This window comes from Saccoglossus kowalevskii, chromosome 1 (assembly GCF_978046115.1).
Source record: "Saccoglossus kowalevskii chromosome 1, keSacKowa6.1, whole genome shotgun sequence".
NCBI lineage: Eukaryota > Metazoa > Hemichordata > Enteropneusta > Harrimaniidae > Saccoglossus > Saccoglossus kowalevskii.
In genome coordinates this window covers 11,308,516-11,335,448 of record NC_140641.1, presented here as the reverse complement: position 1 = coordinate 11,335,448, position 26,933 = coordinate 11,308,516, and the positions used below count along the sequence as shown (strand labels likewise).

At 33.9% G+C, this 26,933-nt stretch overlaps 1 protein-coding gene across 1 annotated transcript in view; it reads right to left on the bottom strand.

Moving 5' to 3' along the window:
* The window catches only part of LOC100375107 (inositol 1,4,5-trisphosphate-gated calcium channel ITPR3-like), a 94,691-nt gene that overhangs the window by 36,004 nt on the left and 31,754 nt on the right, over positions 1–26,933 (bottom strand). Inside the window, exons 13-29 of the mRNA XM_085498690.1 lie at positions 26,567–26,708; positions 25,470–25,618; positions 24,639–24,713; positions 23,585–23,775; positions 23,062–23,188; positions 12,072–12,194; positions 10,258–10,327; positions 9,486–9,532; positions 8,716–8,892; positions 8,242–8,374; positions 6,961–7,073; positions 4,382–4,504; positions 2,754–2,989; positions 2,533–2,653; positions 1,276–1,343; positions 969–1,056; positions 776–883 (exon numbers count right to left, since the gene is read on the bottom strand). Coding sequence (XP_085354816.1) covers positions 776–883; positions 969–1,056; positions 1,276–1,343; positions 2,533–2,653; positions 2,754–2,989; positions 4,382–4,504; positions 6,961–7,073; positions 8,242–8,374; positions 8,716–8,892; positions 9,486–9,532; positions 10,258–10,327; positions 12,072–12,194; positions 23,062–23,188; positions 23,585–23,775; positions 24,639–24,713; positions 25,470–25,618; positions 26,567–26,708 — 2,091 coding nt within the window. The remainder of the gene's footprint in view (positions 1–775; positions 884–968; positions 1,057–1,275; positions 1,344–2,532; positions 2,654–2,753; positions 2,990–4,381; positions 4,505–6,960; positions 7,074–8,241; positions 8,375–8,715; positions 8,893–9,485; positions 9,533–10,257; positions 10,328–12,071; positions 12,195–23,061; positions 23,189–23,584; positions 23,776–24,638; positions 24,714–25,469; positions 25,619–26,566; positions 26,709–26,933) is intronic.

The window sequence follows — 26,933 nt, the reverse complement described above, 5'->3', positions numbered from 1 at the left end:
TATGCAACAATTATTAAAAAATCTCAGACAAGTATGTACTTTCCTCCTTCTTATGTATACAGAATAATACTAACACATCAAATTAATGACATGCATATGCCAAATTAGTAGCATTTCCTGAATTTCCTAAAATTGTGCATATGTACATGTAATCTATAAAATGTTGGTGTTTAAAAACAAATACTAATGATTGAGATATTAAAAATATACCATTTTGTAGCTTAAAACGTGGTGGTCGTCACGCGCTATGAGTTCCTTATCGAACAGGACGCGGCACGACAACTGCCGCCCTTTAACTAAATGATAAATGAGTCTATTGAATAAAATGAAATGAACATCACAAATGTTTTTTATTTGAATATTGTGATTAAATAAGTTGAAACTCAATACTCTCTATGGCCTCCGTTGGTCAATATTGACCATGGTAAAATCCTAATTGACATCAGCCCTACAGCGTCGACTGTGGCTAAACATTCCTATATGAGAATGACAGTCCCTGCCACATACGACACATCTGTAAACTGACTCAGGTCTGTTGCAGAGTTCTTTTCGCAAGATTTGCTTTTCTTCTGGCATACGCATCAGTCTGGTTTCACCTGATTTTAGTTGCCTGGACAGTGTACATCTCCAGTTGGATCTGTCGTTTGCAAGTCCTCCCAGTGTTCTATGTCAATATCAAGAGCTCTTTCGATACTGAAATGCTAATTATTCACAATGTTTTCAAAAGTTTTATATAATGTACAGAATAAATTGAATCTTTGTTCAAATATCTCACCTGCGCCTGCACAGCTCGATTGAAGAGATTTGAATATGCTGAGTATCGTCGGTTTAATAAGTACATGGACTCTTGAATCATCTTATCATATTTATAGTGTGACAAGTCCTACAAATAAAAAGTAAAATTATTTGACCATTGAATATATTGATTATTAAAATATATAATAGAAAATCAGAGACGATGTACTCACCAGTAAGATTTCAGTTAATTCATCTCCTTTGAAGTAAGCAGTCTCTTTAAACATTTCTCTCAAAAGAGAAACAGCTTTCTTGGCATGGCTGAAAATAAAGAAGAGTTATAATCATTTTATAGCTTGCGTTGTTTGAAATTATTTTTGACAAAATTTAGTTTGAGTTTAGAGAGGTCTATTTACAATGCAAAGATATTGTTAATTTGGGCATGGTTACCAGTTTAAATTATAGTTTGAATTAGAATAATTAACTATCAACATAATCTATAATTTAGCACAAGTCTAAAATGCTACACACATTACTTACTTTTTATCACGCATCTCTGGATCAAAATCTTCTCTCAACAATGCTTGCAAGTCTGATCCACCAAAAAGCTATCAAAAGTATTAATCACACATTACTAATTTAGAAAAGACAATTATACATGATATATTTGTATGTGTAATACAATGTGTTACACAGCGGTGAACGTTGCACTGTGTCATGTTCGATGCGAGACCAATAGCGACATACTAGCTTTAAATTTTGCTGATTTACCATTTCAGGCATATTCAGTGTGTTTTAAATTCACAGTTTTTTTCATTTAGATAATGTGTTCTATGCTCAATTTTACATACTCACTGGGTTTTAATTTAGCGCATTTTCCAGACAGCGAAATAAGCAGTAGTATACAATGCATGTAAAATTCATTGTTTACACAAAATTCGAACACTAACTGTGTGACAACCACCGCCCTCTAATATATGGAATCTAAACAAGATCCTTCAGTCACTGCCAAGACAATATTTCAATGCATTTTATCTCTTATATATCTCAGTTTGTACACAATTATTTTTTGAATACTGTAAAGGGGGTAATTATTCACTGGGTTTTAATTTAGCTTATTTCGCTGACTGGAAAATGCGCTAAATTAAAACCCAGTGAATATGTAAAATTTAGCATAGAACACATTATCTAAATGACGAAACCGTGAATTTAAAACCCACTGAATATGCCTGAAATGGTAAATCAGTGAAATTTAAACCCAGTGAAAATTAGCCATTCTACAGTAGTTTTACATGGTCAGTTGAAGAAAAAGGAAACACAACCATTGTTTTACACCAGCAGTATTCATAGTTCATTATAATTATTAAATATAACCCAACAATTTCTGAACTATTAATCTTTATAGACTGGATACAGATATTGCGGCCGAGGCCGAGGCCCAAGCTTGCGATGGCACGTAAGCCGTATGACTGAGGGCAACAAAAGCAGTTTTATCATATACCTTATAGGTGTATTACAATTTCACCTCAAGCACATGACGTAATTTAGAATGACATGTTTTGTTTTGATTGATCAAAACAGAGTGCGCTGGGTTGGGTGTGATATGGAAAATTATCGCTCTGATGTGAGGCCGCACTTCCCAAAACATGAGACTGGGCAATACAAAAAGATAGAGATACTTGGCCCTTCAATATTCAGATCCTACAGCTAAGTAAACCCAATATGAACTGAGGTTTGGTATTGAACTATGATTAATTTCATCATATAAAGCAGTACACCAGCTATACAGCCACTCACCATGCTCTTTCTAGTTTCTATGGAATGTGTATGACTATACAAATGCTTGAAGTCTGCAATGAATCTATCTAGTCTTTCATTGAAGCGAAAATTTAAGAACAAATCCACAACTTCCATAGCCCTGCAAAAAAAAATGTTGTAAGTGTATCAAAACTTTCAATTCAGTATTTAAGCAAGCCTGAAAGTTTCGCCATATTTAGGGGTTATTATTCTGAACTTACATATATTTTGCATCTACTACAGCCTTTGCTTCAGGACTTTGTTCAAATCGAAGTTTACTTCTATAATGCTGTAATACTTCTCTCCTGACTTCAGGACCACCTTGTAAAGTGCTATTGGGATACGGCTTATCGTTTCTACCATCCATCAAACTCATCATGGGTTTCAACAGATTTAAAATATCTTCTGTTTTGTCATAATAACCAAACTTAGCCAACGTGTGGACAAGCTTGAGTACCTATGAAAGAAGAGCAGCATGTAATTACAGTGAGCAGAACAACACAAGGTAAATTAATTCAACAATGATATGTTTATTTCTTCATTGTAAAAAGTCTCATGGAAATCAATGGCCACTTGGTCGTTTCGCATTTTTTTCACTGAGAACGAAAAATATAATTTGGATAATTTTTCGTGGAAGAAAAGATGGTTACAATTATCTTTTCTTAGGTGGTCCTCGAGTATAAGCCCACCCCCTAAATTTCCCAGATTTTACATGTTCAGGCCCCTGGGCTTATGATCGGGGAAGTACGATAGAAGGCAATGTCTCTATTAGGAAGTCTGTATATAACTGTAAAGTTCATATTTGTTTACCTCTTACCAATATTAGCTAGTGTATTGTATTGTATTGTACTGTATAAGTTTATTGTGATCTTTTGTGTGTTTGTAATATTTTTTAGCTTTATTAAACATTCTGTGTAGTTGATTAACATTGCTGTATTTTAGAGTAGTTTATTATATCTTAATAAATAAATAAATAAATAAATAAACAATCAAACAAACAAACAAACAAACAAACAAACAAACAAACAAACAAACAAACAAACAAACAAACAAACAAATAAATAAATAAATAAATAAATAAATAAATAAATAAATATGCACCAAGTTCAAGAATATATTACCTAACACTAGATCAAGCTATGTTCTACCGTAGTTTATATTCATAATTTATGGTAATAAAAATGAAAAACTTTCGCTGTTGAGACGAATTAATGTGGGTTGCAATCTCCAAATGCTGTACGATATGAAAAATCTCTTAATTATAATGCAGTTAAAACGTTTGATTATTAAACCTAGCAAATTACCTGAATATTAAATTAAAAGTATATTAAACAATTTTGTGATAGACTTTACTATGAATTAAAAAGCTACTGAGTACTGTAAAAGGATTAATTATTCACTGGGTTTTAATTTTGCTAATTTCGCTGACTGAAAAATGCGCTAAATTAAAACCCAGTGAATATGTAAAATTGAGCATAGAACACATTATCTAAAGGATAAAACTGTTAAAAATTAAAACCCACTGAATATGCCTGAAATGGTTAAACAGCAAAATTTAAAACCAATGAAAATTAGTCATTTTACAGTAATGTTCAAACCTAATCATCAACAGCGGATTGACTTATGAAAACTCAGGTTTAATAAAAGTAATTTATATACATGTATTCAAGTAAAAACTTTTTAACAAGAACAATATCTTTCATAAAGCATAGACCATAAAAGATACTTTGCTAGTTACGCATACAAAGCAGCATTGTACACACATAAACAGTTACACCAATGTTAGTTAGTGTTTCATATCCCTCTATTTTAGGTTCTATGCATAAAGACGATTTACAACAACACTTACCTGTTCCACTAGCATATTATGCCCAATTAAAGATGCTGTCATATCTGTGTTTTCACCCAGCATTAAATTAATCCATTCACTAAGCTTTGAAAAATATACATTCTTCAGATCAGAGTCAGGAACCTGGTAATAATAACAACTTTGAGTTTACATACTGTATAAAATCTATGACATTGTTAATAATAAAACAATTGGTCAGTATACCCCACTCCCTCATACTCTAGGGAGAGAGAGGAGGAATATATGGATATGTTCAAAAGCACAATATATGCATTTATTTTTCACTGGCATTGTCCGATTCGCAAGGTTTCACTATAGCCTAACATCTATGGCCCCGAACCTGTGCGTGATCATGTTAGGAAGAGCTGTATGAATGATTTGATTGGGTATGCCACGAAGCTGGATTCATTAAATACTGGTAGTTAAATTTCCTGTAAAAACAACTCTATTAATTTCAAAACTAAACCATTAGAGTTTGCTGTCTAACATACTGTCAGCTTAAAGTGCCTGTGAAATGGCTGCTATTTTCACTCCTAAAATTATCCATTGATACATAAATATTATTAATTTTTATGTTTCTAAGCATAAATAATTTTTTTTAAGTGAAAAAATGTGTTTTAAACTCAGTCTACGGAAACTTTATTTTTGTGTATTTTAAAACGAGGCTCCTCATTAGCTTCTCATTTGCATACAGAAATTCCCCTTGTGATGTCAGAAGGGGAAGTCGCTGGGCAGCTTGCATTGCCGATACGTGTAAATAAGGCAAATTTCTTGTGCTGTTTTCTCGTTTTTGACTAAATTGCCACTTATGTACTTGTTCGTCGAGGAAGAATGGACCATAATGAACACATAGTATCAAGTTTGTTGCATGGGGTTGAGTCAGATGCGAAATATGTCCGGTTTGGTGTAGCTAGTCACCGTGGTCGTCACCGTCACCGGAGCACGTTTGTACACTGTCGCTGGACTCCGGCATTGGACAAAATCAAATTTGACGGCTGAATCGTCTTGTTATTTAGCAGGTTAGAGAAATAATTTTTGAATGGCGGCGTTTAATTGGATAACAAAAAGTAATTGAGAGCGACTTACATACAGACAAATTCAGAGTGGATTTAGCGTGATTTTCATGATTATGACATATTAAAAAAATACATTGACAGCTCAAGCCCGGATTCTTATTCCGTAAATTATTACGCCGATCAAGCTGCAAGTAAAGGCAACACTTTTAGCCTGCGAAAATGAAAACAGCCTGAGGGCTGCGTAATTTCCTGTTTGTCCGACGCTTCGTTTTCGTGTCATTATCAAAATTACTGCTACCTTTTACATAACACGGGTGGTCTCTATAAAGCGATAATCAGGATCGCAAAAAAGAATCAAATCATTTGAAACACGTACTCTACGTCTCTCTCCCTTCTGAAATCCGTCTCAGTGATCATGGGCTGGTCCGGAATCTATTTTTTCGAAAACGTTTTGTATTGTCGGCGTTTCTCGTTAAAACCTAGTTGTTTTGTCATGGACAAGGACAGTTTTTAAAAAAAAAAAGAATCTGAGGTGAAGTGGACACTGCATATGATGCTGTTAGGAAGAAGTCCACCCCAACCTTTTCTCGATATTTTCACGGCTTTCGTCCACCGATTTCGCACCTTCGGATCGATTGGAAACGTAGAAATACTTACACTATGACTATACGCATTACTGCAACCGCCCACAACACAATGTTTAACAATCATAAAAGTTTGTTGTGAAAACAACTTCTAAAAATTCGCTCTCTCAAAAATAAAATAAAATAGACAAAAGAAACGACGATTAAAAAATGTATATCGTTTAAAAGTACAGTTGTACATTGAATGACACAGTGATATAAAAGTACAGCCCAGGGGTATGGCTTCCTCTCATATGTTTGCATTTGGTGGTGCACTTTCGGCGAGAGTCGGAAATCCGGAAACAGTCGACCGTTTCAGGATAGGTGGGCGTGGCTACAGCACGGGAAATATCTCAAATTTACTTGGATACGAGTAATCATTTTCAGCAAAAAAATCAATAATTGCCCATTTCAGTGGGGCACAGATCTAAAATGGGAAGCGTGTGGGTGGGCATTGCACAGGCACTTTACCTGACAAAAACATTTAATTTTGCATTCAATCCCCCATGGAAATACAAAGTAAGTTGATTTCATCAACAGTAAATACAGGATTATTTTGGGAATTCTGCCAAGATACACTGTAGCCTCGTTATAACGAACTCTTTGGGAGACATACAATTAGTTTGTTATAGTGAAATGTTCACTATATTGAAGCACATAATACACTGGGTTTGTTGTAAGCGGGAGACATGTTATGTGTTCATTATATCAGGAAGTTTATTATAAAGGTGTTAATTATATTGAGGTTACAATGTACATGTATATTGGTGGGGCAAATAAATGAACCTTGGCTGGCGACAATGAATAATAAATTAAATCTTGTAAATTAAATCCACATGAACATGTAAAATAATAATACAACTCACTTTTTCACTGGCAATTTCATACCAAATGAATATACCATTTTCATACAAAAACTCTAGTATGTATATGTACTTACTACACTCTGTACAGTTTTTTCCAAAGATTTTCCTGTCTGTACTTCATCCCATTCATAGGATAGTTTGACTCGTTCTAAGATAGAAGCATTTACACCAACATCTACAAAGAGACCTGTAGAAGAACAAATTGAATCATTAAAAACTGTTAAAACCAACAAATACTAACCACAACCAGCCATGCATGGCACAGTTCCCGTTAGTTATCAAATTTAAGATATATAGTTTTGTTTATAGTAATATAGCTGGAATATAACCATGTCAGGAATATGATTTTTTAACATTAAAATGATTGACATTTGTATCTGATCGTCAAACAAGTACTTGTCCATATTGAGAGATATTGCTCTGGAACAGTATTCAAAATCAGCCATTTTGAATACATGTATATATATAACATGATGTATAACGAATATATTTAATTTGAATATAATCAGTCAAAGCATTTAAGAGATATGGCTCTAGAAGCCCAATCATTAAAACAAAATGGCCGCAAGACAGCCATTTTGAATCCGATCTGCAAAAATAAATGATGTGCATCAGGAACCTGTAATGTAATATATGTACCAAGTTTGAACGAAATCCATCCATAAATGCCAGAAATGCTTGATATTTGATGATTTTATTTAGCACAAAAATGGCCACCATTTGGCCATTTTGAATAGGATCGTCAAACCAATATATCTGTCTATCTGTGACATGTTGTATAATGAATATTTGAAAATTTTAACATAATTAGTGAAAGCAAGTCAGAAATATGGCACAAGAACCACATTCATTAAAACAAAATGGCTGCCAGTCGGCCATTTTGAATCTTATCTGAAAAACAAAATGATTTGCATCAAGGTTCTATAATGTCTAATGTATATACCAAGTTTGAACAAAATCCATCTGTAAACAGCCCAGAAATGCTTGATTTTCATGATTTTTTGAATCAGATCATGAAACAAATTGACGTGCATATGTATAATATGATGTATGTGTGAAGTTTGATTGTGATTGGTCCAGGCATTTCTAAGATACAGGTCCGGACGCACGCATGCATGCACGCACACACGGAGGTCAAAACATAAGTCCCCGTTTTCAGACTGCGTCCAAACGGGAACTAATAAATTGTCTATGTTAGAAATTTCAGAGAAAATGATCTGTGAATGTCAAAAATGTTATAGTCACAGACGCATGAAAGGACAGGCAAAAAAACATGCAGACAGCTAGAATCCAAATTATAAGTCCCCTTTTGGACTTTTGTTTGCCGACACAGGGGCTAATGAACTATAACTTACTAATAATCAGTCCGCAATACTTTGCTCGCAGTTGATCTGGTAGATTTTTGTTCTGTAAGCAATTGTAAGCTTCTTCCCAAGTAAGGTATTTAAGCTCCTTTGCAATGACATTTATGGCATAATCATTACGACCCTATGGATGAGAAAATATTGACAACATTTAGGTATTAACCAATAATATTAAAAAGAATTACTATACATCTGTCACCGTAACGCCATAAGTTACAGCTTGCCGTAATTTTGCGGTGTTTTACAGGGTATTTTCATCCTACCATATTAGGAAATATTCTAAACTTTTTGTATTTCGGCATTCCCATGGTGTATCCTTGGGAGGAAAAGATGTATAATAATAAGGTTATTACGAGTATACCGAAAAGTGTGCACGAAGACAGTACAGCGAGAGTATCAACCAACGTGCATAAATCAAGTTCAAATCAAACACAATGTTATATTGATAAAGTTATTGTTACTTACTTCACATAATTTACCAAATAAATCAAGCTGATGATCAAGAAATAAAAACTGTTCACTTGAGACATCCTTTGTAAACTGTGGTAATGCAATCCATCTTTTACCATTATCAGTAGATACATAAACCACATCAGGATCTTTGCCTAATGATGTCCCAACCTCAGTTAAATATAGACAGGACTGGGTATGGAAGAAAAAAAATATGTTTGATTGGCATATCAAAATCTTTTATTGGAGCAGAACATGTTCTATATATTTACCGAAAAACAACATTGCCATGTTTCTAGACACACTTGAAACAAACAAAAATGTCTGATCCAAACGACCTGCAGCCTTGAAAAATTGAGTCTCATCGCCCTTGCGTTCACCCAATCTTCTGTGATTTTTTGATAATATCATTATTTCAGTTCAGTACTTAGATAGGATATTTCATTAAAGATGCCAGGGGAACCAAAATTTGGAATGTGAATCACATTTTCTCCAAAGTAGATTTTTTCAAAATGAAACACATACAATATAGATAAACAAAAAATGAAGAACAGTTGTTGAATATGTACATTTAATTTCCAAATAATAATTACTATCAGCCAATGAAATAATAATTCACACACAGCATGCTATCTGTCAAGTGGCACCATTAAGTCTAGAACAAAGCAAACGCTAAAGTTCTCTGCAAAGTTGCAAGCCTTCTTGCTAACTGACTGTCCGAAAAAAAAGAAGCGCTGTAACAGTGTTAGTAACAATAGAAAAGCCACATTCTGCAATTCACTTACCTGAGAACCTTTTTTACCATTAACTAACCAGGCCTCAGTTATATAAGCTGTAAGGAGTAACAAGAAATATACAGTTACAATCTTGTTACAATACACATTTTTTTTTACAAACAGCACCCTCTAGTGACAAAGTACTTCTAAGATGTACTGTAAAATACTTTATTTTTGCTTGGAATTAATTTTCGCTGAAGGAATAATTCAGTGAAAATAAAATCCTGCGAATGTAGCTTTTTACCTATATTTTACATACAACATGTCACAAATCAGCGAAAATAAATTCCATATAAAACACCAGATTAGTCTTTTCAGTGAAAATTAAGTATTTTATCGTACATATGGGTGACACAAAGGCTGTTTAAAGAGTCAATATCCTTTTATAGTTGCCCATCAAAGAAGAATAATTTTTTGAGAGATTTCACTATATTCTAGATGATAAATGAATACACAATGAAACACATTTGTTGACTTTTAAAACAAAATTGCCTTTACTCATTTTAATGTCATTTTCACAATCACCGAAGATTGCTTGTGCTTGTACAAATTTTTGTAGAAACAAATATTGAAAAAAGATAACAACATGCAAGAGACAAATATTTGCGAGACAGTGAGAATTTGTAGCATTGATAATTTATCTAGATTCCTACAATGACTTTCTCAACATTTTGTCACTACTGAGTTGTACAATCCTGAAATGGTAAAAATTTCTAGTAGAAGAATATGAATAAATACATATAAAGAGAATATTCATGTACATAAGTGAGCTGCAACTTACTTTGGTTATCAGGAATGGCCACACCATCACAAACACACATCACACTCAGTAAATCTAAATATCTATAATTCTGCATAAAAAAAATGAGAAAAAATTGTCAATGACAATTTCATGTATGTTGTTGTTGCTGTTATTTTTCAACTCAAATATAACTAGCACATACAAACAATTCACTATACGGAACTAAATGTTGATAGGTAGGTTATTGTAAATACATATCAATGTTTATATTGTGTAATCATCACTGTTCGTGTACGTATGATTTTCAGGTGAATAAAATGAGTCTTTTAATAACTGCCAAGTGAGGCAACAAAGAAATGATTTGTTTTGAACAGTACACAGCATGTCAGTTCATGAGGAACTGCTTTTAACTTCTTTTTTTGGTTTCTGCCAAAATATTTCAAAATTGAAAAAAAAAACATTTTTTGAACGTCTCAGAACCAAAAACATATTTTTTTTAGCCTAATACTTCAGTGATGTAATGAAGTAATGTTAATATTGGATTATACTTGTTTCTGATCTAGCAAAAATTCAAGTGTTGCAATTCACAATTTGTAAGGAACATTTTGGGAGATTCCATTTTGACTCTACAAACAGTCTTGTTAGAGATCACATTGCATCTATCTATTCTGATAGAAGTACACTGGAACCAAACATTGCATCTATCTATTCTGATAGAAGTACACTGGAACCAAACATTGCATCTATCTATTCTGATAGAAGTACACTGGAACCAAACATTGCATCTATCTATTCTGATAAAAGTGCACTGGAACCAAACATTGCATCTATCTATTCTGATAGAAGTACACTGGAACCAAACATTGCATCTATCTATTCTGATAGAAGTACACTGGAACCAAACATTGCATCTATCTATTCTGATAGAAGTACACTGGAACCAAACATTGCATCTATCTATTCTGATAGAAGTACACTGGAACCAAACATTGCATCTATCTATTCTGATAGAAGTGCACTGGAACCAAACATTGCATCTATCTATTCTGATAGAAGTACACTGGAACCAAACATTGCATCTATCTATTCTGATAGAAGTGCACTGGAACCAAACATTGCATCTATCTATTCTGATAGAAGTGCACTGGAACCAAACATTGCATCTATCTATTCTGATAGAAGTACACTGGAACCAAACATTGCATCTATCTATTCTGATAGAAGTACACTGGAACCAAACATTGCATCTATCTATTCTGATAGAAGTACACTGGAACCAAACATTGCATTTACTATACACTGGATCATTAAAATATGATATTTCAACTGTACACATGCATTTGTCCTTCTGTCACTGATGTATGTGTATGCACTAGTAACAGAACAAATACGGTACAGAATTTTGTCTTATTCTAAGAAGTACATCACTAATTAATCAACGGAAAGTTGCATTTATTATATGCCAATCATTAACCCTTTGAATGTCACATTGTGCACATTTACATGAATTTTTATATAATAAAATAATATATATATATATATATATCATTTTTTGTTAATTTTGGACCAAGTGACTTAATTTCTCATTGGATATACATCTTAATCAAAATCTTTGAAAAATATAGGAAATATTAGGTCAATTTATTTGGTGAATGGTGAGAGAAGTAGACTTTGGTGTTCATGAACACTAATTGATAAATACACCTCTGGCATTTATGTAAGTGTATGTACTACTAATATAGGTAATATAGTATTTGTATTGTCGTATAGAATAATATGTTTTGTCAATTTTTTAGATTTTTGGCAATGATGACTTATTACTGGTATATGATAGTATTTTTAGTTTAACTTGCCTTGTTTTTCCTGAGTAATTCAACAAATGCATCAATCTGTGCTCTTGTCACTCTATCAATGATTTTCCTGTTGTCCTGGAATAACTCCATAACCATGTGGGCAGCATTAAGTCCAACAGGTCCCTATGAATAAGAATTTAAAAGTTAACTTCTACTGTAATTACATGTATATTAATTGTACTGGAATTAATTTTTGCTGAAACAATGTTTTTGCTGTTTTGTATGAAGTTTATTTTCACTGATTTTTAATGAGTTGAATGTCAAAATATTGAAAAAAGGTTATTTTCACTGGATTTTATTCATCTCTTAAACTAAAAATAGTAATACAATGCTTGATTAAAAAAATAACATAAAATGAAACAAAACTGTACAGGACAAACAAATAGATAGAAAAAAACGAAGAAAAGCCACGATAAAAAGGTTGAATTCCAAATTTCAACAAAAAACATGCAATTATTTGATATTAATTTTTATGGACTGGAGAGTGGATACAGCTATTGTGCAGCCCAAGGTCATGTGACTTTGTCAATGCAGGGACTTCATTAAACCAAATTTTGCTTCTCTGTCTTGCAAAATGTATGGGAGAATCTAAAGGGATTAGTCTGGGACTCAAATGTCATAAACACTTATAATCAATTTTCAGTGCCTGCAATCTAACATACCAAGACTCATTTTTTGTAAAAAACTAAATGCAATGAAAGTATCAGTCAGTGTCAAAATATTCCATTTATAGCAATAATATTCAACTAAAAGACAACTTTACTTTAACAAATATTGTTATTATATGTTCACTACATAACCATATCCAATATCGTGTCAGATTCTATCGATGGATGGAATAATCTTGTGATATTCATTACATCTTTACGTCTTAATCCGGTGGCATTACAAAATTTTTATTCAAATTCAAAACTTAGTTCAAGTGCCCGACATTCTTTCTTCAGATTGTCTGTCACTTTATAAAAATGTGTTAGCATTGAATTATCAATATAATTTAAACCTATTTAAATTTTAAAACATATAACATATAAAAAAAAAAACAGCATTTACTTTAACTGTCACACAATGGATAAAACAAAGTGAAAAACAATCTAAATGAAAACAAGGACAAGTACATATCTTAATTTTTATGAGGTTAATGTAGAAAGAAATTATGATTATATGTAAAAATTTTGAGGTTTTATAATTTATGAAATTCATCATATAATTTCACTCATGACCTTGGACGTTTATTCATATTATCATGAAACCTGCCTGAAATAAACACAGAGATATAACTGTTCAGTTTACAGAAGTAAAGGAGAGGAGACAATGAACACTGGGATATAGCTGTTCAGTTTACAGAGGTAATAGATATGAGACAATAAACACTGGGATATAACTGTTCCGTTTACAGAGGTAATAGAGAGGAGACAATGAACACTGGGATATAGCTGTTCAGTTTACAGAGGTAATAGAGAGGAGACAATGAACACTGAAATATAACTGTTCAGTTTACAGAGGTAATAGAGAGGAGACAATGAACACTGGGATATAACTGTTCAGTTTACTGAGGTAATAGAGAGGAAACAATGAACACTTGGATATAGCTGTTCCGTTTACTGAGGTAATAGAGAGGAGACAATGAACACTGGGATATAACTGTTCAGTTTACAGAGGTAATAGAGAGGAGACAATAAACACTGGGATATAGCTGTTCAGTTTACAGAGGTAATAGAGAGGAGACAATGAACACTGGGATATAACTGTTCAGTTTACAGAGGTAATGGAGAGAAGACAATGAACACTGGGATATAGCTGTTCAGTTTACAGAGGTAATAGAGAGGAGACAATGAACACTTGGATATAGCTGTTCAGTTTACACAGGTAATGAAGGAGACAATGAACACTGAAATATAACTGGTCACTTTACAGGGGTAATGGAGAGAAGACAATGAACACTTGGATATAGCTGTTCCGTTTACTGAGGTAATACAAAACGTAGATAGGAGACAATGAACACTGGGATATAACTGTTCAGTTTACAGAGGTAATGAAGGAGACAATGAACACTGAAATATAACTGGTCACTTTACAGAGGTAATAGAGAGGAGACAATGAACACTGAAATATAACTGTTCAGTTTACAGAGGTAATAGAGAGGAGACAATGAACACTGGGATATAACTATTCAGTTTACTGAGGCAATAGAGAGGAGACAATGAACACTTGGATATAGCTGTTCCGTTTACTGAGGTAATAGAGAGGAGACAATGAACACTGGGATATAACTGTTCAGTTTACAGAGGTAATAGAGAGGAGACAATGAACACTGGATATAGCTGTTCAGTTTACAGAGGTAATAGAGAGGAGACAATGAACACTGGGATATAACTATTCAGTTTACTGAGGTAATAGAGAGGAGACAATGAACACTTGGATATAGCTGTTCCGTTTACTGAGGTAATAGAGAGGAGACAATGAACACTGAAATATAACTGTTCAGTTTACAGAGGTAATAGAGAGGAGACAATGAACACTGGGATATAGCTGTTCAGTTTACAGAGGTAATGAAGGAGACAATGAACACTGAAATATAACTGATGACTTTACAGAGGTAATGGAGAGGAGACAATGAACACTGAAATATAACTGTTCAGTTTACAGAGGTAATAGAGAGAAGACAATGAACACTGGGATATAGCTGTTCAGTTTACAGAGGTAATAGAGAGGAGACAATGAACACTTGGATATAGCTGTTCAGTTTACACAGGTAATGAAGGAGACAATGAACACTGAAATATAACTGGTCACTTTACAGGGGTAATGGAGAGAAGACAATGAACACTTGGATATAGCTGTTCCGTTTACTGAGGTAATACAAAACGTAGATAGGAGACAATGAACACTGGGATATAACTGTTCAGTTTACAGAGGTAATGAAGGAGACAATGAACACTGAAATATAACTGGTCACTTTACAGAGGTAATAGAGAGGAGACAATGAACACTGAAATATAACTGTTCAGTTTACAGAGGTAATAGAGAGGAGACAATGAACACTGGGATATAACTATTCAGTTTACTGAGGCAATAGAGAGGAGACAATGAACACTTGGATATAGCTGTTCCGTTTACTGAGGTAATAGAGAGGAGACAATGAACACTGGGATATAACTGTTCAGTTTACAGAGGTAATAGAGAGGAGACAATGAACACTGGATATAGCTGTTCAGTTTACAGAGGTAATAGAGAGGAGACAATGAACACTGGGATATAACTATTCAGTTTACTGAGGTAATAGAGAGGAGACAATGAACACTTGGATATAGCTGTTCCGTTTACTGAGGTAATAGAGAGGAGACAATGAACACTGAAATATAACTGTTCAGTTTACAGAGGTAATAGAGAGGAGACAATGAACACTGGGATATAGCTGTTCAGTTTACAGAGTAATGAAGGAGACAATGAACACTGAAATATAACTGATGACTTTACAGAGGTAATGGAGAGGAGACAATGAACACTGAAATATAACTGTTCAGTTTACTGAGGTGATAGAGAGGAGACAATGAACACTGAAATATAACTGTTCAGTTTACAGAGGTAATAGAGAGGAGACAATGAACACTGGGATATAGCTGTTCAGTTTACAGAGGTAATAGAGAGGAGACAATGAACACTGGGATATAACTATTCAGTTTACAGAGGTAATAGAGAGGAGACAATGAACACTGGAATATAACTGTTCAGTTTACAGAGGTAATAGAGAGGAGACAATGAACACTGGGATATAACTGTTCAGTTTACAGAGGTAATAGAGAGGAGACAATGAACACTTGGATATAGCTGTTCCATTTACTGAGGTAATACAAAACGTAGATAGTAGACAATGAACACTGGGATATAACTGTTCAGTTTACAGAGGTAATGAAGGAGACAATGAACACTGAAATATAACTGGTCACTTTACAAGGGTAATGGAGAGGAGACAATGAACACTGGGATATAACTGTTCAGTTTACAGAGGTAATAGAGAGGAGACAATGAACACTGGGATATAACTGTTCAGTTTACAGAGGTAATAGAGAGGAGACAATGAACACTGAAATATAACTGGTCAGTTTACAGAGGTAATAGAGAGGAGACAATGAACACTGGGATATAACTGTTCAGCTTACAGAGGTAATGAAGAAGACAATGAGCACTGAAATATAACTGGTCACTTTACAGAGGTAATGGGGAAGAGACAATGAACACTGAAATATAACTGTTTAGTTTACAGAGGTAATGGAGAGGAGACAATGAACACTGGGATATAGCTGTTCAGTTTACAGAGGTAATGAAGAGAAGACAATGAACACTGAAATATAACTGTTCAGTTTACAGAGGTAATAGAGAGGAGACAATGAACACTGGGATATAGCTGTTCAGTTTACAGAGGTAATAGAGAGGAGACAATGAACACTGGGATATAACTGTTCAGTTTACAGGGGTAATGAAGGAGACAATGAACACTGAAATATAACTGGTCACTTTACAGAGGTAATAGAGAGGAGACAATGAACACTGGGATATAGCTGTTCAGTTTACAGAGCTAATGGAGAGAAGACAATGAGCACTGAAATATAACTGTTCAGTTTACAGGGGTAATGAAGAAGAGACATTGAACATTGAAATATAACTGGTCACTTTACAGAGGTAATAGAGAGGAGACAATGAACACTGAGATATAGCTGTTCAGTTTACAGAGGTAATGAAGGAGACAATGAACACTGAAATATAACTGGTCACTTTACAGAGGTAATAGAGAGAAGACAATGAACACTGAGATATAGCTGTTCAGTTTATAGAGGTAATGGAGAGGAGACAATGAGCACTGAAATATAACTGGTCAGTTTACAGAGGTAATGGGAAAGAGACAATGAACACTGGGATATAACTGTTCAGTTTACAGAGGTAATAGAGAGGGGACAATGAACACTGGGATATAACTGTTGAGTTTACAGAGGTAATAGAGAGGAGACAATGAACACTGGGATATAGCTGTTCAGTTTACAGAGGTAATGAAGAGGAGACAATGAACACTGAAATATAACTGTTCAGTTTACAGAGGTAATAGAGAGGAGACAATGAACACTGGGATATAGCTGTTCAGTTTACAGAGGTAATAGATAGGAGACAATGAACACTTGGATATAGCTGTTGAGTTTACAGAGGTAATGGAGAGAAGACAATGAACACTGAAATATAACTGGTCACTTTACAGAGGTAATGGAGAGGAGATAATGAACACTGGGATATAACTGTTCAGTTTACAAAGGTAATAGAAAAGAGACAATGAACACTGAGATATAGCTGTTCAGTTTACAGAGGTAATGAAGAAGAGACAATGAGCACTGAAATATAACTGGTCACTTTACAGAGGTAATGGAGAGGAGACAATGAACACTGGGATATAACTGTTCAGTTTAAAGAGGTAATAGAAAAGAGACAATGAACACTGAGATATAGCTGTTCAGTTTACAGAGGTAATGAAGAAGAGACAATGAACACTGAAATATAACTGGTCACTTTACAGAGGTAATGGAGAGGAGACAATGAACACTGGGATATAACTGTTCAGTTTACAAAGGTAATAGAAAAGAGACAATGAACACTGAGATATAGCTGTTCAGTTTACAGAGGTAATGAAGAAGAGACAATGAACACTGAAATATAACTGGTCACTTTACAGAGGTAATAGAGAGGAGACAATGAACACTGAAATATAACTGTTCAGTTTACAGAGGTAATAGAGAGGAGACAATGAACACTGGGATATAACTATTCAGTTTACTGAGGCAATAGAGAGGAGACAATGAACACTTGGATATAGCTGTTCCGTTTACTGAGGTAATAGAGAGGAGACAATGAACACTGGGATATAACTGTTCAGTTTACAGAGGTAATAGAGAGGAGACAATGAACACTGGATATAGCTGTTCAGTTTACAGAGGTAATAGAGAGGAGACAATGAACACTGGGATATAACTATTCAGTTTACTGAGGTAATAGAGAGGAGACAATGAACACTTGGATATAGCTGTTCCGTTTACTGAGGTAATAGAGAGGAGACAATGAACACTGAAATATAACTGTTCAGTTTACAGAGGTAATAGAGAGGAGACAATGAACACTGGGATATAGCTGTTCAGTTTACAGAGGTAATGAAGGAGACAATGAACACTGAAATATAACTGATGACTTTACAGAGGTAATGGAGAGGAGACAATGAACACTGAAATATAACTGTTCAGTTTACAGAGGTAATAGAGAGAAGACAATGAACACTGGGATATAGCTGTTCAGTTTACAGAGGTAATAGAGAGGAGACAATGAACACTTGGATATAGCTGTTCAGTTTACACAGGTAATGAAGGAGACAATGAACACTGAAATATAACTGGTCACTTTACAGGGGTAATGGAGAGAAGACAATGAACACTTGGATATAGCTGTTCCGTTTACTGAGGTAATACAAAACGTAGATAGGAGACAATGAACACTGGGATATAACTGTTCAGTTTACAGAGGTAATGAAGGAGACAATGAACACTGAAATATAACTGGTCACTTTACAGAGGTAATAGAGAGGAGACAATGAACACTGAAATATAACTGTTCAGTTTACAGAGGTAATAGAGAGGAGACAATGAACACTGGGATATAACTATTCAGTTTACTGAGGCAATAGAGAGGAGACAATGAACACTTGGATATAGCTGTTCCGTTTACTGAGGTAATAGAGAGGAGACAATGAACACTGGGATATAACTGTTCAGTTTACAGAGGTAATAGAGAGGAGACAATGAACACTGGATATAGCTGTTCAGTTTACAGAGGTAATAGAGAGGAGACAATGAACACTGGGATATAACTATTCAGTTTACTGAGGTAATAGAGAGGAGACAATGAACACTTGGATATAGCTGTTCCGTTTACTGAGGTAATAGAGAGGAGACAATGAACACTGAAATATAACTGTTCAGTTTACAGAGGTAATAGAGAGGAGACAATGAACACTGGGATATAGCTGTTCAGTTTACAGAGTAATGAAGGAGACAATGAACACTGAAATATAACTGATGACTTTACAGAGGTAATGGAGAGGAGACAATGAACACTGAAATATAACTGTTCAGTTTACTGAGGTGATAGAGAGGAGACAATGAACACTGAAATATAACTGTTCAGTTTACAGAGGTAATAGAGAGGAGACAATGAACACTGGGATATAGCTGTTCAGTTTACAGAGGTAATAGAGAGGAGACAATGAACACTGGGATATAACTATTCAGTTTACAGAGGTAATAGAGAGGAGACAATGAACACTGGAATATAACTGTTCAGTTTACAGAGGTAATAGAGAGGAGACATTGAACACTGGGATATAACTGTTCAGTTTACAGAGGTAATAGAGAGGAGACAATGAACACTTGGATATAGCTGTTCCATTTACTGAGGTAATACAAAACGTAGATAGTAGACAATGAACACTGGGATATAACTGTTCAGTTTACAGAGGTAATGAAGGAGACAATGAACACTGAAATATAACTGGTCACTTTACAAGGGTAATGGAGAGGAGACAATGAACACTGGGATATAACTGTTCAGTTTACAGAGGTAATAGAGAGGAGACAATGAACACTGGGATATAACTGTTCAGTTTACAGAGGTAATAGAGAGGAGACAATGAACACTGAAATATAACTGGTCAGTTTACAGAGGTAATAGAGAGGAGACAATGAACACTGGGATATAACTGTTCAGCTTACAGAGGTAATGAAGAAGACAATGAGCACTGAAATATAACTGGTCACTTTACAGAGGTAATGGGGAAGAGACAATGAACACTGAAATATAACTGTTTAGTTTACAGAGGTAATGGAGAGGAGACAATGAACACTGGGATATAGCTGTTCAGTTTACAGAGGTAATGAAGAGAAGACAATGAACACTGAAATATAACTGTTCAGTTTACAGAGGTAATAGAGAGGAGACAATGAACACTGGGATATAGCTGTTCAGTTTACAGAGGTAATAGAGAGGAGACAATGAACACTGGGATATAACTGTTCAGTTTACAGGGGTAATGAAGGAGACAATGAACACTGAAATATAACTGGTCACTTTACAGAGGTAATAGAGAGGAGACAATGAACACTGGGATATAGCTGTTCAGTTTACAGAGCTAATGGAGAGAAGACAATGAGCACTGAAATATAACTGTTCAGTTTACAGGGGTAATGAAGAAGAGACATTGAACATTGAAATATAACTGGTCACTTTACAGAGGTAATAGAGAGGAGACAATGAACACTGAGATATAGCTGTTCAGTTTACAGAGGTAATGAAGGAGACAATGAACACTGAAATATAACTGGTCACTTTACAGAGGTAATAGAGAGGAGACAATGAACACTGAGATATAGCTGTTCAGTTTATAGAGGTAATGGAGAGGAGACAATGAGCACTGAAATATAACTGGTCAGTTTACAGAGGTAATGGGGAAGAGACAATGAACACTGGGATATAACTGTTCAGTTTACAGAGGTAATAGAGAGGAGACAATGAACACTGGGATATAGCTGTTCAGTTTACAGAGGTAATGAAGAGGAGACAATGAACACTGAAATATAACTGTTCAGTTTACAGAGGTAATAGAGAGGAGACAATGAACACTGGGATATAGCTGTTCAGTTTACAGAGGTAATAGATAGGAGACAATGAACACTTGGATATAGCTGTTGAGTTTACAGAGGTAATGGAGAGAAGACAATGAACACTGAAATATAACTGGTCACTTTACAGAGGTAATGGAGAGGAGATAATGAACACTGGGATATAACTGTTCAGTTTACAAAGGTAATAGAAAAGAGACAATGAACACTGAGATATAGCTGTTCAGTTTACAGAGGTAATGAAGAAGAGACAATGAGCACTGAAATATAACTGGTCACTTTACAGAGGTAATGGAGAGGAGACAATGAACACTGGGATATAACTGTTCAGTTTAAAGAGGTAATAGAAAAGAGACAATGAACACTGAGATATAGCTGTTCAGTTTACAGAGGTAATGAAGAAGAGACAATGAACACTGAAATATAACTGGTCACTTTACAGAGGTAATGGAGAGGAGACAATGAACACTGGGATATAACTGTTCAGTTTACAAAGGTAATAGAAAAGAGACAATGAACACTGAGATATAGCTGTTCAGTTTACAGAGGTAATGAAGAAGAGACAATGAACACTGAAATATAACTGGTCACTTTACAGAGGTAATGGAGAGGAGACAATGAACACTGGGATATAACTGTTCAGTTTACAAAGGTAATAGAAAAGAGACAATGAACACTGAGATATAGCTGTTCAGTTTACAGAGGTAATAAAGAAGAGACAATGAACACTGAAATATAACTGGTCACTTTACAGAGGTAATGGAGAGGAGACAATGAACACTGGGATATAACTGTTCAGTTTACAGAGGTAATAGAAAAGAGACAATGAACACTGAGATATAGCTGTTCAGTTTACAGAGGTAATAGAGAGAAGACAAAATGTATTCAGTTAAGGCAGGTCTTATTATAGTTTTTGCTCATATACATACAATGATTGAAGCTACATATCAGTAATAATATTTTAACACACAATGTCAACAAACATACAGATGTGATCAGCACAATGCATACACTTACAAATACATCATGAATGTCATTAGTTTGTAACACAGATAACAGGTAGGGGTTAAGTTAATAAATAACAACACTCATAATATTATTTTTCAAAGGTATGTACATACCACGCTGTAAATCTATCCATCCAGCAATTTATTGAGAAAGAGCAAAAAGAGGATTGTTTGTTAATGGTCAGTTAACACTCTCTACAGGTGAAATTAAGCTACAGACTGTAGTCAACCGACAGAGTGTCTAACGATTATAGTTGTAATTGTAGGCCAATGTGACATCAGCCAACAGTTGTTGTTGGTAATAAAACATTTTTTTGTTTTTCATGTTGAGCCACCTAACTTTTCTAAACCTGTCGACCATCTACAGTCAGTTGCGATATATCATCGTAAGTAGCATGCTTGGAAGATTGGTGCATCTGCATGCAAATATTTAAGGAGCTGTGCGATGCATAAAATAAAATAAAAACCCATCCACCAATTAGTAATATCTTACCTTATATGTTCCCCTTATTTTGTCAGATGCAGTTCGCTAAGCATTTCAGTAGATAGACAGAATGCCAAAACTTCACATAGTATCAAGAATGTGATTAAAATAGACTACCAGCTTAGAGATAGACAGTTATTTTTTCATCTTTTTAGGCAAAAAAAGTTTTGCTTCTCGTTCTAATAAAAATTAAATTTGGATCGACAAAATATCCTCTAAAACAGAAAAACAAACATTCCCCCATTCTACCATATATGACACAATTCATCAGTACACAAACTTGGTTTGAAATTTACGCATGTGGTGACTAGAAGCAAAACTTTTTTTTTCTAACAGAGCTCATTATTAATAAAAACAAACATGGCTGCCCCCAGGGTTTGACCCGACCCCACACAAAGAAGTTCGCTAAATCTGTTCTAAACTTTTTTGGATTTTGGCATTCCCATGTATCATTGGGAGGAAAAGATGTATATATTTATAAGGCTATTACGAGGATACTGCAAAGTATGCCCTCAGACATTACACAGTCACATCAACCCCTGCTGCATGTCCGTTGATACTCCCGCTGTACTGTCTTTGTACATACTTTGCATTCCTCATAGTATGATACACTACTAGTATTTGGTTGCAAAACACATGTCCATTTTTGAAAACAGTGATTCAACTTATTTAATACAATAAGTATTAAGTAAGTTAAATCACAGTTCAAAGTGCATATGTTACTAAAGTGATATTATAGTATTTTTAATTCAAACAGAATATTGGGAATATTGTTTTATAATGTGTACACTTACCTCTCTGAGAATCTGAGTTTGAAAGAAATCAATAAATCTTGCAATATAGAGTTCATTCTTTCTACTGTCACCAATAACATACGTATGCATCACATTATAACAGGCTACAATGATATCAACCATTAATCTGCAAAAACAATAATATTTCAGAGTTGACTGTATTGTACTACTGTAAAACCACTTATTTTCACTGGCATTTAATTTAACTGATTTGATGTTTTGAGCAATTTGACTGGGTTTTAATTAACGTGTATATAGCAAATTTCAATAAATGGAGCCCTCTGATGACTCAAGAATAACCTTGTAGCCATCTTTTATCACTTGCAAGTGATTTAATGTATAACGTCGGTATACAGCATATATGGTATGCTTCCAGTGTCCACATTTTGGTGATGTCCATTACAAATTAGCACTAATGACACAGGAAATGATTTATTAAAAATGAAAAATCAGAGAAAAAGTTTGATAGTTACAGCTGTTACTGCTTTAACCTTAAACATTATTTAAAATACATATTACATACTTTTCATCGTTGGTTCCCATGTATGATATCTGAGCTATCTGTACGAGCAATTCAAGTATTTTCAGATTTCTCAATAACTTCTGTCTATTTTTAATTGGTTCCCCTTTTACTATCATAAAGTTCTTCAGTTCTTCCAATGCTGATAAGACAGTCTGAGCTCTTTTGGCATTCACAACCATACCATTCTTTTTCTGCAATAATATAAATATTGTTAAATAATATATGTTATTTTAGTTAATTAAGTACCAGTAATTAATGTAATTGTGAGCACTTTAAGGTAAAACGTAAAATGTTAGAATGGTTATGTTATACATACAATTTACATAGCACCGAATAGTATATAGTTAAAAACAAATCATTTGACGTGACATACATTACTATTAGTATGTGTTTACCAAAATGGTACACAAATAAAATTTTGTTCATGTCCTTTAAGATTCTGTTAATTCATGCATTGAGTCAGATTAGCTAAAAAAAATGTGTTAGACTATACTGTAAAACATGTCTTTTTAGCTAGCATGTTATTTTAGCAAATTTACCTAATCTGTAATATCACTATGAATTTAAGATGTAGCTAATTTAACAGAAAGTATATTCTCACAATGAGATTGTTTACACTCCAGCTAAATTAAGATTCTGTTAATTCATACATGGAGTCAAATTTGTTATAATTGTATGAAACTATTTCAATGTATTTTTACAGTACATGTATTTACAGAAGCAACAAGCAGAAGATGGGAAATAAAATACCACAAGATCACTCTACATAGCATAGATACATAATATCAATATCAATGACAGCTGATGGTAACAATAAATAATGATAATCACTAGGAAGACAGCCAAATGATGCTGTAAATGGGAAGCTATAAACTGAAAATATATTCCAAGATTTTTATATTTTGTGAAGAATTGAAAAGGTGCTGTATGTTTGAAAGAAAAGCTAATGCATATTTGTATGTATGTTTCTATAATTATAACTTTAAACCAAATATCTCATTGTCAGGTCTTGATCAAAATTTTCACTTTGAAATCCGAAAAGTTAAATACTTACATCATCAATAAATTTCTGTAAGAACGGTACCATACCAGCAACAAAGTTGAAGATTTGAATTAACTCTTCATCAACCTGGAAAAGAAATGTACAGAAAAAAAGATTTATCAGAGGGGAAGGATTTTAAATGTTGATGATTTCATAGTCTCATTGTGAAACAGTAAACACAAGTCACAAATGGCAGATTAGAAGCTCTAGCAAATGTACTAAGTATATGAACAAATTTCATCCACAAATGCAGAGAATCTTGGTTCATTTCATTGGTTCATTTTCACTACAACATACACGATTCTGCAATTTTAAAACAGAACTTGAATCTAATTCATGACTATATGTATGACATAATGTACCAGTATGTGTGAAGTTTGAATGTGATAAGTCACAGAATATTAGAATACTAGTTGTATATGGATAGAGGGATGCATGCTCCCAAAAAAATCTGTAACGATCTGTTTTCGAACTTTGTCTTAACAGAGAATATTGTCAACTTCCATGTGTGAACCACCTGTGGAGTCCACCAAACAGTCACACACAATATTGCTCTCTGGTGCATTTTGAAAATAAATCAAGGTTTTTATAGAGCTTTAAATTGCACTTGTTATATATGCATGGTCACACTGGTGTATCTTATTGATTTTATAGCTATTGAGCTGACAGATAACAGAATGGCCAAAATGAGCATGTTACACACAGGATTTAAAAAAAAAGAGTTGTAAGCAGATATTTTTATGTGTTGGTAATCAATAAAGCTCACATAACATAACAAATAATACGATACAGGTAAGAAAACACTGTGTATTGTTATGCAAATTATCTGCAGTCCATACATACCTTTTGAATTGTAAATGCATCATTATATAATTTAGCTTCACTTGCAGTGATTTTTTTTAATGCAGCTTTATCCCATTGTAGACCACTCATTGAATCTGCCTTTTTACCCTCTTCAAGCCACACCTTAGACTTATTACTTTGGTACATATCTAACAATAATGAGAAAAGTTGTTATGATTCTGTAAACACTATCGTCAATTTTTAAAAATAAATGGAAATGTTAATAAATATTGAAAATCAAAATATCATATTGAAACAAGTGGTTCTTTCAACAGCTTGAATGCAAAAGTCAACTCTTGTAATTTTTTAAATAACTATGAAATAATAGAAAAATGCTCAAAAATATGCATCAACATTTTGCTAGAAAAGATTAGTGTTCAAAGGGCTAAAATTGTACTCTCTCTATTTCAGAATAGCATGTGACATATTTTGTCAGACAGATATATGCAAATTATAGATTTACATTGCATATCAGTCCAAAATGTTTTCTTTGCATCTATTGAGTACCACATCATCTGCTGATGCTGTATTCTCCCATTCATTTCAACTATTCATCGAGCCTTTCAGCAGGCATGTGTTAAAATCAGCTGCTGATCATATCCACTCACAACAGATAGTTTAGAGAGTAACATAACACATACTATATTTTGCCATATTTTTGAAAATTACTATTTTCTAGGTTAAAGTTTTTGAATCACACTCAGGTACAAAAACTATTGTCTACAGCAGTTTAACACAATAGCCATTATTGTAATTATCGGTATTCTTAAGTAAGATAGCCAAAATAAATAGGGGGGTAAACAGTTTTAGTGGATAATGTGTTAATAAAAAGAGGGGTTTCTATCATCATATTAAGTCACATTTTAATGATCCAGCATACAATTAATGCAATTTTTGATTTACGTGTGATCTTACTGGAGATGCACTTCTATAGAGCAAATACAGTATGTCATATACTTGTCCAAAAACACTGATAACTAAATGTAATCTCCTAACAGTGCAATCTTAAGTTGAAATATGACTAAACCCCATCTGACATCTTCTCAGAAGAGATGGCATTTGATTCTAATCAAGCAAGTGTTGTGCAAATATTTTACCGTTTAGACCATGTAACCAAAATCCTGTAACAACGTGTTCTATCCTGGCATAACTTTCAAACTGTATTTCATCCATATCATGGATCACAGGATGTAATCGAAATACAGTCTTTGGATCGGATGCTGTTTCTGTTAATGTTACCTACAAACATAAGCAAATTAACAGATGTCAAAACTATTCATAAGTGAAACAGACATTTGGGAATTCATACTATAGACAGTATAGTAGGTCTAATATAATACTGTCTAACTCATGACACATACACTCCCAGTTTTAATTTGCACATGTCAACTCTGAAAATATATTTATATACTGAAAGAGACAATGCTCAGTAACTGACAAAAATTTTGAAAATAATGCAAGATA